Here is a 19,274-nt window from a genome sequence, read left to right as displayed (position 1 = left end):
TAAACTTAAAATATCGAAAAATATACAGCGCGCGAATTTTAAATGAGAATTTCCGAAAACTTTTCGGTCTTAATGTATAAACAAGTTTGGAGGATGAGGAAACTTGCATATTGGAAACACGCCACTTATATGGTATTAACTTCCCAGAGTTGTATATCGTATGTCCATAATGATTTCTTTATAAATCTCTATATTATTTATATTCTTTATAAATCAAGATTTTGATTTGAAGTGATCGCTATCTATTGGGAGCCAAACTCTTACTTGAACGAATTTGTAATGGAAAGTTGTCAAGACCACTTCCTTGCATAAGTCTATAGTTTGTCATATATATATATCATATGGCAATATTGGTTTAAATGAAGTTTTATATATTAAGAACTTGTTTTATAGCGATAAGTTTAGCTTCGGGGCTGAACCTGTGCATGAATGAGCTTGGGAGTGGCACTTTGAACTCCAAAATCAGCACCTTTGATGCGCCCTTGATTTATACTGGGATTGCTAGATATGAATATCATAAGGGCATGTTCGCTTTATCACACTTTTGTAAATTAAGTTTTTATAGTAGCAGTACGAGTAGCAGAGAGATAGGGACCAAATCTTTACACAGATGAGTTTAGCACATCTGTCAAATGTTTCTGGACGCTTGGAATGCTTCTGATTTTCAGTTGAAGTGCTAGCTATGTACACCACACTCATATAGTGGTTGCATACATCAAGAGCTTGTTTTATGGTAATAGCTACGAGTTAGGTCCAATTCTCTATATGTATGATTTTTTGAGGAGTGCTTGAATCTCCCTTACATGCACCCATATTATATTCTTGGATTGCCAGCTATTTTCATTATCTTAAAGTATTTAGATAGTGTTAAGAAAGGATTAATAGTTTATTTTGTAGCGATTGTTGCAGATATGTATACGATACTCATATAGTGGTTCCATACATCAACAGCTTGTTTTATGGTAATAGCTCCGAGTTAGGTCCAATTCTCTATATGCATGATTTTTTGAGGAGTGCTTGAAACTCCCTTACATGCACCCATATTATATTCTTGGATTGCCAGCTATTTTAAAGTATTAAGATAGTGTTAAGAAAGGATTAATAGTTTATTTTGTAGCGATTGTTGCAAGTTGGGGGAAAAATTTCGATATAGCCGAGTATGGTGGAGTACTCGGCACTTCAAATCCACCCCATTGAATACGTCCCTAATTTTCATTTGGATTACCAGATGCTGGTAATGTTGGTATCGTTGAGTTTTTAAATTCAAGAGAGTGGGGTTTTATGATAGCTGCCAACCCGTTCAAGTGTCTACTTGGAACGGATTGCTTTAAGTATAGAAGAAATATGGTTTATTATAATTTCTTTATCATTTTCTTAACATTTGTTATCATTTTCTTATATCTTGTGTATTGTTTAGCTTTATTGTATTTTATGTTCCCAATTTTTTTTATCCAAAGTTTTTCTTCTGGAAGATTTTCTGCATTAATTTAATATTTTCTGTTGTTTTTGTTTTTTGAAACTAAGTGTTACCAACTTAAGATTAAGTGAAGTTTTTGCTTTATTACAACTTCCGTAACAACTTCCGGTGTTACAATTGCTGTTTGTGTTGTTGCTTTTCGATCATTGCCGCGTTACTTGCTCTGCCCTCATTTGCTATGTTTCATGAACAGCAGATTTACGTTGTAAATGAAAAATAAAAATAAAAAATATCTGAAAAAAAGCATTATTTGCTTTATTTTCTTAAAAAGTTTTTATTTTTATGATGTTCACTAACGAGGGCAAAGGACACTTCCAACTCTAATAAAGTTAAAATTGTGTAAACACTGCGAGAAAGAAGGACTTGGCAATGCATTGCATGTGGCAACTATGGCAGTGGCAATAATGGCGTAGTGTCCTTGGCATGGATGTGGAGTTCTGCACTTACGTCGTACTTGTTTACTCAACTACTCGTGATGGTATAATAATTAACTCATGCAGATAATTTCTTTTAACTACATTTTATTCTTAGAAACTCCAATTAAAATTTATGATACAAAGCTTTGAGAGTTTATTAATTAACTGTTTAGCTTAATGAAATTTTATTACTAGAAACTAATAAAAGTGAAGTTATAATGCACTTCTACGGTTTTGCTAGAAGTACACATGTGTATATGTGGGTTGTTATTAAATTGTAGCATTATTTTTGTAAATTAATTAATTATTTTAATTAAAATATAATATATAAAGCAATATATGAAGCAATTCTTTCTATTGAAGTCTTTTTTGCTTTGAATTAAAATATATTAAATAGAAGATAAACCACAAATATGGACAGAACATTTCCTTATATATATTAGTATTAAAATTTATTAAATTTGTTGTGATAGAGTTGAAATTTCAATAGCTAGATGTAAAGAATTTGAATGCATTTAATTGCACATTTAATTTACATATTCTCTTGTTAAAGAGAATAAAAATCTTTGATATAAAAATTCATAATTCGAAAGATATTTGTACCTTCAGTGTCCTTAATTTTATACATTTCACAGATTTTAAATTGCTCCATTGGTTCTTTATTAATATAGAAAAATATGATGTTAGAAATTTTGGGTAAGTTTACCATGCTTTCATCGTTAAACACTTTTATGGTACAAGAAAAAAAAACACTACTTCTGATGCTGCATGATACCGGTAATATATATACCTTCTGCTTAAAAAGTACTCGGATTTTGTAAATAAAACACACAAACTTTAATTTTATTACAGCTTTATTTAATTTCCTTCAAAATATGCTCCTTCTGAAGCGATACACATATGCCAACGCTCGTCCATACACTTTTCGTAGGCCCGTGCAGGTATGGCTTTTAGTTCCTTCGGTGAATTCTCTTCTACCGATTCAATCAGCTCAAAACGCTTATCACGAAGGGACAATTTGAGTTTCGGGAACAGGTAAAGTCGCACGGCGCCAGATCTAGCGAATATGGTGCCTGAGCGATGACAGTGATGTCGTGTTTGGTCAAAAAATCGCGTACAACAAGAATTTTCCATAGTAAAAATCACTAAATGTACTTGATGTAGTCTCACATTAACAGCTGCTGTAAACAAACTAATTGACAGATGGCAAGAAAGGGTGTACCAACATAACAAAAATAAAATTTTTGAAAAAGGTCTATTACTTAAGGAGTAGTTACCAAACAACAAAATCCGGGTACTTTTTGAGCAGAATGTATACCAAGGGGCTTAGAAGAATAGAAGGGCTCTCAGTTTGAATTATAATAATCCAACTTATTAGTTATTAGTCAGCAACTTATTAGGAATTGGTAAAAAATTTTCGATATTTTATTGAATTAGTGATGTTACATAGCATACCCATGTTATTATGTATTACTTTTTAAGGGAGTTATTAAGCAACAATGGTAGAAGTATCAAGTTGGCGATAAAAATTTTTTTAAAAAGCCATTCAGTAATACACCTTAACCATATTGGAAAATAGTAACAAGACTGTAAGATTTTTTAAATTACCTCTGAATACGCGCTCCGTATCATCATATTTGTTTAAGTACTGGGTTTGTCATATTAAGTGGATCTATTTATTTTACCAAAAAATATATGAAAAACTGCTCTATTACAAAAATTCCATAAGACTCATGTTTTAAAGCCGTTTTACCATTAGTCATTTTCATCTTCCTTATCAGTGTTATCAGTTACAGTGTTGCCAGATAGGTCGATCTAATGTGTTCAACTTTGTATATTTTGGTTTAGTTATTTTTCGATATTATTCTCACTGCATAATAAAGATTTTGAGGACGTATTGCAACAGTATGAGGTCATAGCACTTTGTATCCTACATAAAATTCGAGGACATTACCAATAATAACTAAATTTTTAATGAATAAAATATGTTTAATTAAAAGTATATTAATAAAAGCAAAATAATAATTACAATTATAATAAAAGTTGCTATATGAAAGGACAAACAAACAATTTGAAATTGTCATTGAAGTTTTAACAATAAAGCGACTTTTAATCCTTGTTCCTTAAATCCTTATTTTTAGTGGTAGCTCAGTCGATTAACGAGACAACAATGAGTTTCATACATAAGAATGGAAAGTGCGTTGACATCGTAAAAAGCAAATAAAATCCATTTCCACTTTATAACAAAATAACCAAATTGTCCTTAAAACTAAGCTAATTTAATTCTTATCCTCGTTCACATTGCAATGCAATTTAAACCAATCCAACCAACAATCATAGTTAATTCCAAAAATATTTTGATTTGACCCAAGAGCTTAGATTTATTTATGTAAATAGCAGGAAAGTCTCAATAGAAAGTTTGTGATGTGGAAAATGGAAACGAGACTGAACATTATCATTTAAAAGTTTATACAATTTTAATTAAAAATTTTAATATTTTGCTATTATCTGCATTTACAGTGAAAAGCAACAAGAGCACACCAACCCAGCAGAGGAAATGCACAGCGGATTATCATAATCACCCAAAGATGGCAATTGCAACAAAACCGTGCGAACAGCAACAATTTCAACAGCAAATTAAAACCAAAGAAATTAAGAAAAAGTTTAAATCCTTATATCGTCAACAGGAGCAACAACAACAACAACAGCAGCATCAACAACAACAACAGCAGCTGCAACAACAGCAGCGATGTCAGTCTCCACGACAAGAGCACAAGACTCATCAACAACAGCACAATTGCCAAGAAAAACTTAATAAAAATGGCAACACACAGGATGCGATGGTTACTGTTGTTGTGAATGATGTTGCTGTGGTGAAGAGTGTTGCAGAAATTTTGCAAAGAGAAGGGGAACAACAAAAACAACAACAGCAACAGCAAGAACAACAAGAACAATTAAAAACAACAGTGCAATATAATTGTAAAGTTCCAGCCGAAACTAATAGCAACAAAAGTGACACAAGTAGAAGCAAAAACAACAACAACAATAACAATAATAGTATCTGGAACAGCAACAGTAGTTGCAATAGCAACAATGAAGCTGACACTGACAATAACATAAGCTTGCGGCGTAAAAGTCGAACAACCAAAGTCCATCAACATCAACTAAACGAGATGAAAATATTAAAAAGTCACGAGCAAAAGCAATTGCTTAACAACGACAAGAACAACAATAACAACAACAACAACATCAATAGAAACATTGACAGCAACAACAATGAAAGCATTTCTGATAACAATAACAATAGCCACAACGGAATAGCATTGTCCGTAAAAATGTCCAGTGCAAGTGTCAACAATACAGTCCAAGATTCTTATAACATTAATAGCAACAACAACAGCAATAGCAACAACAACAGGAACGCTTCCAACAATAATAACAACAACAAAAACAATGTTGATAGAGAATTGCTCGTTAAACACAAGTTAAAGTCAAACAGGAAAGCTACAGATTACTACATGTTCAATGTTGACGATGAGCAAAAGACGCATCACCACCAGCAACGGCAACAACAGCAGCAGCAGCAAGAACCAAGCAATAACTATAGCAGTAATAAGATTAGGGTCCAAAGTCACGAATTGGAAGACGATGAAGTTACAATTGTAAATAATGGAATGCCAACAAATAAACTACAACAGCGACAACAAAAACACCAACAACACCAACAATATCAACAACAACAAGAATATCAGCAACTAAATCAGCAACAACAATATCACAATTATCATTGCCCTACTGGGAAATCATGTAGTTGCAGCTACGTGAAAACTTCCGGCACTGCAATGGCAGTGACTAAGACAGCAATGGGGGTTGCAATGTGCAACAACAGCAATACAAATAATAACGTTAGCAGCGACAACAACATAAATAATAGAAAGAACAACAACAGTAAGTTGTCAACAACATGGATGACAAATGGTATAAAGTTATCACAATTTGATACTGCTGCTACTCTCCCCATAATGAGTGCGACTGTTGCTAGTTGTGATGAACTCATGTTGAGCCAAACAACACTAACAACAAAAACAACATCAGCGACAGCAGCAACAAAAACAACAAAATTATTAAATGTTGGTAGTTTATCATGCAAGAAAAGTTGGGCAACGGAATTGTCGCAAGGGAATCGTTTACCTGAAAGAAAAGTTGCAGTGATGCAAGTAGAAAATAATATCACAAACACACCTACAACTAGTAACTATAGAATGCCAACAACAACAATAGCTGCAGCAGCAATAACAGCAACAACAACAGCAATAACAACAAATATGACGTACGACGACTCGCAAGGAAATCAAAACTTTACTCAGCATAATTTGGCAAAGACGTCTCAGGTGCATAACACAAATTTAAAGAAACAACAACAGCGACAACAACAGCAACTGCAACAAGAACAGCAGCAGCAACTACATGAAGTACTTGTAGAGCAGCCACAAAATGACATTCTAAGGCTGCCCTTGCATACGGAATGGCAGATCCTGGCACATTTGTCACGTGAGCATTGCCTACCGGTATTACAATATTATGGCACGTATAATCAAAAAATCCATGTCAATTTCATGTATAACAAATCGATAGTATGTCTCAATCTCATGGAGCATCAGCCGCAACAGCAGTCGCAGCAGCAGCAACAATATTGCAACCACCCACAAGAATTGAAAAAGGATTATGCCATAAATGCAAATAACTTAAATTATGAAAATGTCAACAATTACCAAATGGATAAATTCTTTTTGGCTTGTATTCCATTGTATGACAGCAATATAAATGCAGAACAAGCAACTTCACTAGCAGCAACAACAACAACAACCAGAGCAACAACAATGACATCTTCAACTGCAGCAGCAGCAGCAGCAGCAAACAAACATACGGAAACGGAAACAACAGTTCCAACTGAAAAATTTGCAATATTTCTGTGGCATTTACTTGCCACTGACAATGTTGCGGCTTCAATGACAATTGCAACTGCAACAGGAACAACAACACCAACAGCAACAGCAGCAACCGTAAGAACTTCAACCATTGCCGCAGATAATGCTTACAGTGTTGCCACAGCCACTGCATTTCCAGATAGAACAAATAGTAATGCTACTCAACGTAATTTCACCTCTGTTGACAGTCGCCATTTTGAAACTATAATCGAATCGCAACGCACCGGTATTAAATGGTTTGGTCGTTCGCAATCGCTGATGAAGAGCTGGTACGAAATCGAAGCCGAAGGACATTTTCTTGCACACGAAATACCCGCACAGCTCAAGGATTCTGATGCATTGGAAATTGTCATCAGAATAAAATAGATTTTTACTGCATTTACGTGTCCGCTTAAATCCGAGCATATTCCGAGGAAGTTGGAGTTGTGTACTTATGCTTGTGGGTGGAAAATTGTTGCTGTCGATTCTGGAGGCGGACAGAAGGAGGAATTGAAAGACGCCATCGTCAAGTACGTGATTTTTTACTTAACAAAATGTGAGCGGCACTGATGACTTTCTGTGCTATTCTGTTATATTAAAATGGCGTGGTTGCTAAGTAAAAATATATAAATAAATTTATAAATAAATATATATAATGTGTGTAATGCACATTCTCCATATGCAAATATAGTAGTAATATATCGCCTGGAGCAATTCAAATTCCAGGCACATACCAAATGAAAATTCCGATGAAAATTGTCAATATTAAGTTAAGGGATAAAAGGCAATATGGAACAAAGAATAATAATATTAGACTGCTATAGCTGTAGATGTTATGGTATATATATATATATAAAAATATATATAATATATCAAAATATATAATATAAAAAAAAAGAAATATATATATATAATATAATATATATTATTATAATATATAAAAATAATATATCATTAGTATTTTTTTATATCATGAACAATCGCTGCTTTATTATGAGTGACTTAGAAAATGTATACATAAATATATACATTCAATGCAGTATATAACATATAGTCGTTAACTATAATCGAGAAGTGTTGGTATGATACCACTACTGAAAACGTTCTATATATAACATTAATATATAAGTTAATATATTTTAAAACATAGTACATATAACAGATAAATAAACTTTTATATGGTATTATATATAATAATTATCACGCTGATATATTTATATATTAATTTTTAAAACAAAAAGAACCAAAGGTTTTTAATTAAATAATAGTATATATCGTATATATATAAATAAATCTATAATTTATACATAATACAATTGATATCGCAATATTTCTTACAAATTACTTAAGCTTGCCAGTCCATTATGTTTAACAATTTTATACATTATTTTTAAAAGAAGAAGAACCAAAGGTTTTGATATAAATGACCGTATATATAGTACATATATGAAAAAACTTATAAGTTATACATTATCACGATGATTCTAAGGATCCACTTGGGTCTGGCGGTCCGTTGTGTTCAAATATTTAATACATTATTTTTAAAATAAAGAGAACCAAATGTTATAATCTTAATGATATTATATGAAAATATATGGTATCGGATTTACAATATATAAATTGTTATCTCAACATGCAGGAGCCTCATGTAAGAGATAATGTTAAATGAAATAAATATAAGATTATCCATTATGTGTGTTGCTAAAAGCAAATTTAAATAAAATACAACATTATAATCAAAATTTTGTTTTAATTACAAACAATGTAATGCTTCTCGGGAAGGTATGCAGATCTGAGGTTAATTATTACTTAGTCTGATGAAGTGATAAACAATAATGCAGTCAAGGCGTAAAGAGGGGTTTTGAAAATACCTTGAGTTAAGAAAGAGTAAAAGTGCTAACATAATTATATGTACATAATAACGTTAGTTACTATTACTACTAATTATAAGACAAGTAATAAGTAGATTTCCTGTGATGCCATCATATATTTTTATCAAGAGAATTTTTTCAAAACCTCAACATCAAGTTAATTGGCAATTAAAGCATGTAGGGTCTTTCAATGAAATCGTTGGAGTAGGTCTGTGGTATTGAATAGGCTACTAGCTTCTTCGTTTACAAGCTTCTGTAGCTGCTTAGAATGATCACTCGCTTGCTCTTTAATTTTCTCAGCAATTATTGAGGTGTTAAGACTCAATGAAATTTGATAATACGATGAAAAGTACTATGAAAGTGTTAAAGTGTTATGATCTCGATGAATATAGATATTACGAACATAGTTTGTGGTATCAAGATTTAGATACTGATCGCAATTTTATTTGAATGTATTTAATATTCTATATTGATACATGATACAGAATCATATAAATATCTTCCATAGAACATCTTATTGTATTACATATATTTAGTGGTAATTTTCGATGATTGGTTAGCAAATAACTGAGAATAGCTTGGATATAACTTGACTGGCATTCGTTTTTAAACCGTTAAATCAATTAAATCCATAAATTCATTTGCGTAACACCCAGAGTCATACGAAGAGTTCTATAGTGCCATATCGTATAATATTGGTGGTCAATTCACATCCAGAAAATTTGAAATTACACGTTCGGGAAGTTCTTATTCAGCAAAGCCAAAACAATGTAGAATGTGCATCTTATCATTAACATATTATTATAATATGATAATTTTCATTATCACACATTCCATTCCATATAACTTTAATATATAAATATTCAAAAAAAGAATCTATAAGCGTGTGACTATATTGATCAGTAATGAAATTGAAAATTGTTCCCAAAAATACGATCCTCTTTATAATCCCACAAAAAATAGATCAGTAGTCACAAATTTCGTGATCTTGCTACCCAACTCACGTCAGTAAAGCGTGAAAGCAGACATGAGGTGCAGGAAGAGAAGGGGCACAGAAATACAAGTTTCAGTAATTAGTGACAATATTGGTATCTGAGAAAAGCTACGAACCCCGGTAACCAAAGTATAACTATGTTCTTAAGTGCACCCGTTTCATTACCACAGATGTTGTTAGCCTAAAAGTATGTTGTGTTTTTATTTATTTAAGAAAAATTTTGTATTTAACTATAAAAATAACGATTGTTTTAAAATGCACTCATCAATAAAACTTTTCTCCGCAACACAAACTGCTTTTTAACAAAATGGCTGTTAATTTATGCATTAACAAGTGAACGAGGGGGAAAAAATGGCCGACAAACAAATCATGGCGAACCAAATTAATTTATGAAAAATGCTGATGTAGCACTTAAGCGGCTGAAAAACAAAAAAAATTTGTTTTTAATGAAAACATTTATTTTAGCGCTGAACAGTAAAAACATTTTAATTAAAAAATCAAAAAGCGAAAAAAAATTAATGCAACTCACACTGTCAACAAAATTTTATTGCAAAATTTAAAAATCGCAAAAAGTTTTGAATAAAAATCACAAGGAAGAGACTAAAAATGAGTAATTTTTTGACAAATTTATTTAACGTGAAAGCGGTGACATTTAATAAATTTTTCTTCTTTTGTAGATTTACATGGAATTTTTAACATGTAAACAGTCACGCCTCCTTATTCCCATTTAACAAGTCCATTGATACGTTACTGGAGGTTAAGGAAAACGCTTTGCTATCAATAACGCATGTTTTTATAGCAAATATATATATATATGAAAAAACAAAAATGTATAATAATAATAAATAAATTTTATGTTTTCCGCTGATAATGCAATATTTTTTATTATTTTTTAGTTGCTTGTTTTAGTGGTGATTGGAAAATTGAACCTTTCGCATATCCGGAACTTTGTCACTTGTCGAGCTGCCACCTTTTTACCACCTTTTTTATGTTCGACAAAATACAGAGAGAGAAATATGTTGTATATAAAGGATATGTGTGTTTGCTGAAAATTAATGCGAATTTGACAATTTTATTGAAGCTAAAATACCATGCAGTGCTGTATATAAAAATATTAGCTCATATTTTGCATATTAATTTATTGTATATACAATTATTTTGTTTACCAGTGGTTATTCAGCTTTAAAGCATACCGATGGAAGTAGTTTTAATTAACTCCTAAAAATATGCTGTGTTTTTTTGTTATATTTAACGAAAGAATGTTGGGATCACAGTTCACACTTATTCGGAATTGCTGCCTTATAGCAAGGATGGAACTTAATAGCTGCTGTGATTTCAATAGTAAAGTTTCACATGCCAGTAAGCATGAAGAGGTGTGGAATCTGCATGTGATCTGCAATGAAGAAGTATGTTAGCAACAAATCTTATTTCTTCATAGTCAACATACCACCGTAACCATAAATAACAAGTAAAAATTAAGCTCTATTTTATTATTAGTAAGTACTAGTCCTTGTTTAATTTAGAACGTATATAAAAACTAATTCTTAGTCAAATGGAAGCATTTTTTTCAATTCAAAAACGGTTTTATTAATCAAAATACTAGTCATTGTTTTTTCTTCTTAATATTTTAAGGTTAGATCCATAATTCGCTTATTTTACAAAACCATAATTACATCATTAAAAATCTTTTTATTTTTATAATTAGTGTTTTAAAAATTTTTAAATAGTATTACTATTAATTTTTTCTTCATTAGTGAGATCGTCACTCATTTGGTAGTCATCAAAGCTTCATATTGTTGTTGAGATAGATCACTGGGTTGGTCTATCTCTGGGTTGGTCAATACCTACGATGAGAAATAAGTATAGCATAATAGATTCTTTGGATTGCGGTATAATGTAGTCTAGTTCAGAAATGAATTGAGATTATACTTGTTTTGTAGCTCTGAAATACATTATATCGAACTATTTTCAAAATTTTCACACAATATAAAAACAATAATATATTTAACCAAAACCAATGTATCTGTTGAGATTGTCAACCCAAAGCATGAGTTGTTAGAGATGGCTAGCTCTTTAAAAATTCAAATTATTCCAACACAATTATAAAGAAAAAGGCTAAATATTTACTACTTAACAAAATAGTTAACATTTGTACCTAAAAGTATGTTAGCATTTTTTATTTAAATTATTCTATGCCTTCAAACGAATTTTAGCCTAAAATTATGCTAAAGAATTTTAAATTCGTTTAAATTGAGTGTTTTAACATAAATTGAGTGTGGTTCCATAATAAATAACAAGAATGAGTGAAAAAGTGTTCTAATATTAATTGTCATTCAGGCAAAAAAAGTATCTACACAATTATTTATTTGAGTTATTTGCGCTCACAGAAGAATTGTGTCAACAGTTCTGAGTGAAAAAGTTGCATAAAATGTTTGCATTTTTTGTTTTTTTCTCAAAGACAATTATTGGCTTTGGTTTTTTGCTCATTGTCTTTGTTTTGATTAAAAACTTATTAATGTGAATTAGTTGTGAAAAGACTTTGTTCAAGTTCATTAGCACATCGTTTAGCACGTGTTTTGCGGTTAACTCGTTAAGGCAGCAATAAAATAATATTTATCATTGGTAGATTGTCTTGCCATTGTCGTCTAGCTCTTAGAGACTCTTAGAGAAGACTTCAGGGGTGGATTGTATAGTGAGAGCCTTCTATCGTTTAAATATTGAATTGAATATGCTTAATATGTTGCAGAATAAAATAAATTGTTATAAAGTGAAATAAAGTGAGAGGGAATGAAATGTCTTGAGTGACTTTTTTATTTATTTTGACTTTGAGCTGCAATGAGTTTGTTTGGTTTCTTATCATAAATATTTACTTATTTGTAATTAAATATATTTTTTGTAAAAAATAAATCAATCAAAAGCAAATTAAATGAATATATGAGGTAAGTTTTGTTTATTTTTTGCTCGCAATGTCATTTAATTTTTCAGATTTCTTAATATTTTTTAAAATACTTCAAATAATTTTAAAAGATATTTATATACTTTAAATTTATTCAATTCTTGTAACGTTCAGTACCCAGAAAAAATATTGTACTCATATAAAAAAATCTTATAAGTTCCATTCATTCACAAATTCACGATTGGAATGACATTGCTATGGGGTAGGTCAGGTTATAATATACATAGATCCTAGGGTTCTATGTGCTTGAAACTATGACCTATTCAGTTACATTTCCTTTGGCTCGTATTCCAATTACATAAAAATTATAGCGCTGCAAAAATATAAATAATAATGATGATATTAAAAAGTTATTAATTAAATAAACTAATAAAAAAATAATTGAATAATAATTAATAATTATAATAATTGAATAATAAATTTCTTAGATTATATAATATTTTTTTTTTTAGAGTAGTTGAAGAATATAATAGCTATTGACTATATAGGTATTTTAATAACTCATAAAATAGTTATATAAAAAGCAAATGATAACATAATTAGTTTAACTTCAGTATTGGAGAGATAGTCAGGTTAGTTCTAGTTCTAAACTTAACTATTTTTTGTTTTGATTATACTATATTAGGGTTGATTCCTCAACTTCTAGTATGTACACAATTTGCATACTATACGTTAGTAAATGGAAAAGCACACACTAACTAGCGACCGATTGGTTTGCGTATTGAAGGCAGTTCGGGAAAGAAATGGGTCTATGTATAATATAGTTAGCGATTCAAACATAATAGGTGTATGTGATTATTTAGTAGTCCAGTAATAGCCCAATAACATGGCGGACGAACACAAATCAATAGACTTGTATTTTCGAAACTAATTCAAAAATGATCTAATAATCTAATAAGCGATTTTAACATAATAGGTGTACCTGATTATACAGTAGTTCAGTAATAGTCCAATAATTTAGTAGACGAATCTAACGATGTGTGGGATTGCAATATAAACAAGTAATGGCCTAATAACATAGGAAATGAACCTAAGAAAATAGGTATGTGTGATTGGAAAATAGTCTAATAATGATCCAATAGTAAAGTACGTGACTTAAACGTAATAGATGTTAGTGACTGCAGAGTAGTCACTAACATAGTAATGGTCTTTTAATATAGTAGACAAATCTAACGAAATAGGTGTATGTGATTGGAGAGTAGTCCCTTTGGAATTTAAGTAGTTGCTTTAGCACATGAATTGTAAAATATACTACTTATGAAAGCACTGATACACTCAGAGAACAAGCTTTGTAGAAATGAAAGAAGAAAATCATTTTAAAATTACGTGATCATACTTTCTTATCTATTTATATTTGATAATAATTAAATTTTTTTTTGAAAAAATAAATATGAAATAATATGCTAAATTTGTTTAGTATATTTTACTTCTAATATTAAAGTACTCAGTGGGTTTGTTAATAATTCATATTAGTGTAATTATATTTTTTAAAATAACTGCATTAAATGGATAATAATATGCACAATCTATAACAAAAAATTTATATTAAACTATAAAGAACTTGAAGTTATTCAACTTAAGATATTAAGTAGTTATTATTATCATTAAAATATTATTTTTTTAACAACTTTTTTAATAATTTTTTAATAACAAGAAAATATATTTTATCTTAGCTATTTCTTTGCTTACATTATATTTAGTTTTTGCTGATTATTCAATTACTATCTGAGGAGAATTAGGACTAGAATGATTAGAACAAGACAGAACAACATGTCACAAAAGAATTTAAATATGGAAGAGTTCGTAGAGTTTGAAGAAGAAATGCGTTTGTTGGATGAAACGGAAAGATCAACAGGAAATCAAACATCTAAGCCTGCAAATGATACATGTGAGTTGAAATCAAAATTTTAACTTAATGTGTTTCAAAATATTATATAAATAAAAATATTGTATATATATAAAATTAATTTCAATATCACCACACTCTAAGGTGAAAAACAATTACGTATGTATGTTAAGTAGGACGTGAATTAAGGACGTGAAGAACTTAGCGACTACTCATTTTATAGGATTATCGGTTACTAGAATCCTGTTATGTTGTTGTTGTTAAAATTCGCAAAAATCTATCAAACAACAAATAGAATCACAAAGAAGTAAACATGCTTTAGGATAAGGATATGTGATGGTATTGTGAGAGAAGAAGGGGTTGATTAGGAACAAAAATACTTTAGAATAGGCGAGATTTTAATTGAAGTTAACCCAGGTCAAGTTGGGGTAACTTAGTACCAAGATCAATCGGATTTTTATCTGGAGGTCACCTGACGAGTTCGATGTTCAAGTGCAGTTCAACACTCTCAAAAGAAATTACACTAGCAGGTACGCTTAGCAATGATCATGACTTTCAGAGCTCAAAGTAAACATACAACAAAGAAAGATATATAGAAAGATAATCAGTCTTTTTTTTTAGAAGAAGGTGTAATAGGTGACGTGACCCAGGAGATTTACTTTATTCACGTTACCATGTTTAAATTTATCGTGTTATATAGACCACTGACTCGAATCCAGTAATAGATATTATAATCAAATTCTCTTTAGTTGATGTTTAATGCCTAATTCAGCTTTTGTTACATATGCCAAAAAGTATGCTCTGATTTTCTCTTTTATCTAAAGCTCTGTTCAAAAAACTTTAATCCGAGCTGAAGGAACCAAAAGAATATATTGTCATATGAGAGTATTTGAAATTTATACAGAAATAGCGTTAGAAAGCATTGTCTTTTTTTTAGAAAAAATATCTGAGATCAAAATGCCTCTTTAACCCAAATGAATTATTTTTCTTACGGTTAAATATTTTAACAATCATCAAATGACCATCATTGAAAAGGTGTACAATTATTAGGCTTCAATGGAAGAGTTCTATACTTACTCTTCCAAACTTACTTACTCTTCTTACATATACTAATTAGATAAGCAGGTAGTGCTTATTAGCCAAGACCCCGTATAAACCTCATAGATTCGAATTAATACAAGGTAAGAGTCTTTAAGAGTTATTAGTCAATAAACTTCTTAATCAGTTAGTAATTATTAGAAACGTAATCAATTTCTTTATCGATAGCAAACGTCCAAACACATGTTGTGTATCAAAAAAATTTTACTTATTTCCACATCTTCCTATTTCACTAGAGGAAAACAGATCAGTTTTACTAAAAATCCTCTGTAAACATGAAAATTTTTTCTAAAAGCAAAATCACATCTTATTTTCTTCAATCCAAAAAGGCATAAACCTATATTTTCTGCGTATTTTTAGTGGTTTTTTTTTGTATTCCTCTTTTCCGTTTCATATTGCATTCTATTACTTTTTCCAGTCCGGTTGAAAAATGGAATCAGCAAAAATGAATTTACGCATTCCTTTCAACCACTAAAGAACATATTCGCGCCTGTAGAGATTTTAATCTAAGACCGAATGGAATTTATTGATGGAAATTTAACAAACAAGAACGAGAATAATCTAATGCAAAGAGGAAACTTTGTTTTATGAAACTTCGTGATTTTCTAAATAAAAGAAGTAGTTTCAAAAGAACATGTATACTAATTGTGGATGAGTCTGTCAGTACATATTGTCATTATTTAGACCTTATTTTAAACATCATGATTATCATTTGATTGTGTTGATCAGTATTTTTTGCTTTTGGCACTTTTTCTTTTAACAAGTGGATTGTCACATCTGCAGGAGTTAGTTTATTTAGTATACTGAGTTTAGAGTACTGAGTTTAGATATTTTTGTGTACATAAACGCATTTATATAGTAGAGTGCTCGTTCTGAAAAACGGTATATGTTAGATAATACATATGAGTCCAATCTTAGATATAGTAGAACAAGCAGATCGTTTTGTAATAAATTTGTTTTGTAACCCAAAAAATTCCCTACTGATCCTGGTATTTTCTCAGTAGAAGAGTGCTGGGGTTCTTATAGCTTAGTTTATCATTTTAATAAAATATGTCTGTCTTAGGTAACAGAATGTTTATTTCATTTGGAAGCAGATAAGAACCCTTTTATCCATACAACTACGGTAGCTCGTCCCTCCTCAGTGGAATAGTACTGGTACTATCATAACCTAAGTTATCATCTTAACAAAATAAGTCTGCTTGAGAAAACAGAATATTGTCTCCATCTGAAATTAGATGAGACCTCTGGTCAATTCTTTGTGACTGTCTGGTTTTGATCTTCGTCAGAAGAAGATCACTGGGCACGGAATTTGTATCTCTGTCTGATGTTAAGATGTTCCTAAAAGTAGATATGTTGACTTTTTGTCTTTAATCGCGACTTTACTCTTATTTAAATTCAGATACTGTTTGTCTAGGTTCTGCTACATATACACCGTTATATCAGAGCGGTTAGAGAAGTGAGTTAATCCTTCTATCAAAGGCCGGTTTAAATATTAGAGTTAGACATTGGAGAGGACAGAAAAACTATGCAAAATTTTTTTTATATTGTTAAATTGATCGTGATTCCAGTACTCGACTTTATGTGTCGTTTACGTTTAGCCAGGTTCTATTAAGAAGAAATTAAACACTCTTATTGTGTTCCCCCATTATGATATCAGTCTGATGGTATGTTTGTTGATGGATAACAGCAAATTGGGGAACCATGCTAGAAGTTTGAATTACTCCTTAAAACATGCCTCATATAGAGTTAAACATTGTTGAGGAGAGAAAATCGATGGAAAAATATTTTGTTATATTTTAAGCCGTGCTCGACTGAAAATCCTTCCTGTGTTCGACTTCATGTGTCGTCCACAATGCATAGATCGTGCAAACCGCAATCGTTTCATGGGACTTTTTCTCTCGTCTTGCATTTCTTGCTTGTGAGTTCATGTATTTTATTATAGTAAATCGATTTCGCTCATATCCAGGAAAAACCTTGACAGTAATAATGATATGATTATGAAATGATAAAGTTATGATGCTGATATGATATTGATATGATATGATAAAGATATGATGTTGATATGATATTGATATGATGGTGAAAAAAGATATGTTGATGAGATGATAATGATATGGTTATGACATGATGAAGATATGATGTTGATATGATATTGATATGATGATGACATAACAAAGATATGTTGATGAGATGATAATGATATGGTTATGACATGATGAAGATATGAAGATGTTGATATGATATTGATATGATGATGACATAAGATATGATAGTGATATGATATTGATACTATAATGATATGATTATGAAATGATAATGATAAGATAATGATATGCTGATAAAATGATTATTTAATTACATGTGTGGATACTTAACTTCAATCGTAAAACTAAAAATTTTTTTAATTCTCATTATAAACCCTTTTATTGTCATTAATGGCAGAGTAAACGTAATTCTTTTTTATTTGTAATCTCCTCTATCGCGACTTAAGTAAATATTTTTATAAAATAATTTGAAAAAAATTTAGAAAAATGATTTTTATATATGAAGAGTGCATTGACTGAAAGCAAATACCGAATTCACGCCATTGCACAAAAGAAACGGAAAGAAGATAAATTTCAAATAGAATGAAGTCTACAAATGCGATGAAATGTATGCCAAAGCATATACACGACGCCATTTTGTCTGTGTTAAACGCCTTTTCCGTATCAAGGATGTGAATGTGAATTGTAAAGCGCTGAAGGATGAGCGATGAGCGCTGAGCGAACCGTAAGCGGTAAGCGGTGAGCACTTTATGTTAAGTATGCATTGCGGTTGTTTTTGTTGCGTTAAATGCATTTGAAAATGCTTTGCTTTGCTGGAAATGCACGCATTTCTGTCTGTGATGTGAACAATTATGCAGACATGCACCGGAAGTAGCAAGGGAAGGATATGAGGAATATGTGTAGATTTCAATTTTCGCAGCAATCCATGTGCATTTATGTGATATGAATCTTTGTGTGTGTGTGTGTGTGTGTTATGTGTATGTGTGTGATACGCACACACATTTTTGGTTTTATTGTGCAATTTCGCGCGCATCAGCGCTTTCAAGAAATGAGCATTTCCGTTGTGGCATCATTAAAGCAAGAAAGGATAACAATTTTCATTTGGTTTTTTTTTCGTTTTTGTGAAGAATTTTTTTTTTGTTTTTTATTTTTGGGGTTTCTATAAAAATCAAATGACTTTATAAAAACCAGAAATATGTATGCTAAATTTTTTCAATTGCATTTACAGATCTTCTCTCTGTCGGCTTCTCTGTCTGTCCGTCCGTTCGTCCGTCTTTCTGTCTGTCTGTCTGCTTATTTCACAATGTTTGCATTGGCTTTACCGATTTGCGTGCAACAAAAGCTTGCAGTGAAACTGCAGTGGCGGCGGCAGCGTTGAGCTGAAAGCGGAAACGGATGCAAAAGAATTTTTGTATATGTAATGAGTTCATGTCATTGTGTGAATGTGGAAGAGTGCACACATACCTGCATATTTTAGCTTTGTGTGCTCACACACAACATAATACATACACTTGAAAATGTACTCGCTTACATGCCGCAAGGACTCTTTCTATTTGTATTTGTATTTGTATTTGATTTTATTCATTAAAAATTTATTTATGCAT

The 19,274-nt window shown here is 30.9% G+C and overlaps 1 protein-coding gene across 1 annotated transcript; it reads left to right on the top strand.

Annotated features, from left to right (window-relative positions):
• Window positions 1-4,418: 4,418 nt before the first annotated feature.
• On the top strand, window positions 4,419-7,674 carry LOC119675121 (myosin-G heavy chain-like). The gene has a single exon (XM_038086308.1). It carries the CDS (start codon window positions 4,482-4,484, stop codon window positions 7,245-7,247), a length of 2,766 nt encoding a protein of 921 aa, XP_037942236.1. The 5' UTR covers window positions 4,419-4,481; the 3' UTR covers window positions 7,248-7,674.
• The last annotated feature ends 11,600 nt before the right edge of the window (window positions 7,675-19,274 follow it).

This window comes from Teleopsis dalmanni, chromosome 2 (assembly GCF_002237135.1).
Source record: "Teleopsis dalmanni isolate 2A chromosome 2, ASM223713v2, whole genome shotgun sequence".
NCBI lineage: Eukaryota > Metazoa > Arthropoda > Insecta > Diptera > Diopsidae > Teleopsis > Teleopsis dalmanni.
Note: the sequence above shows the minus strand (reverse complement) of the source record. Positions and strands in the feature narration are given on the sequence as shown.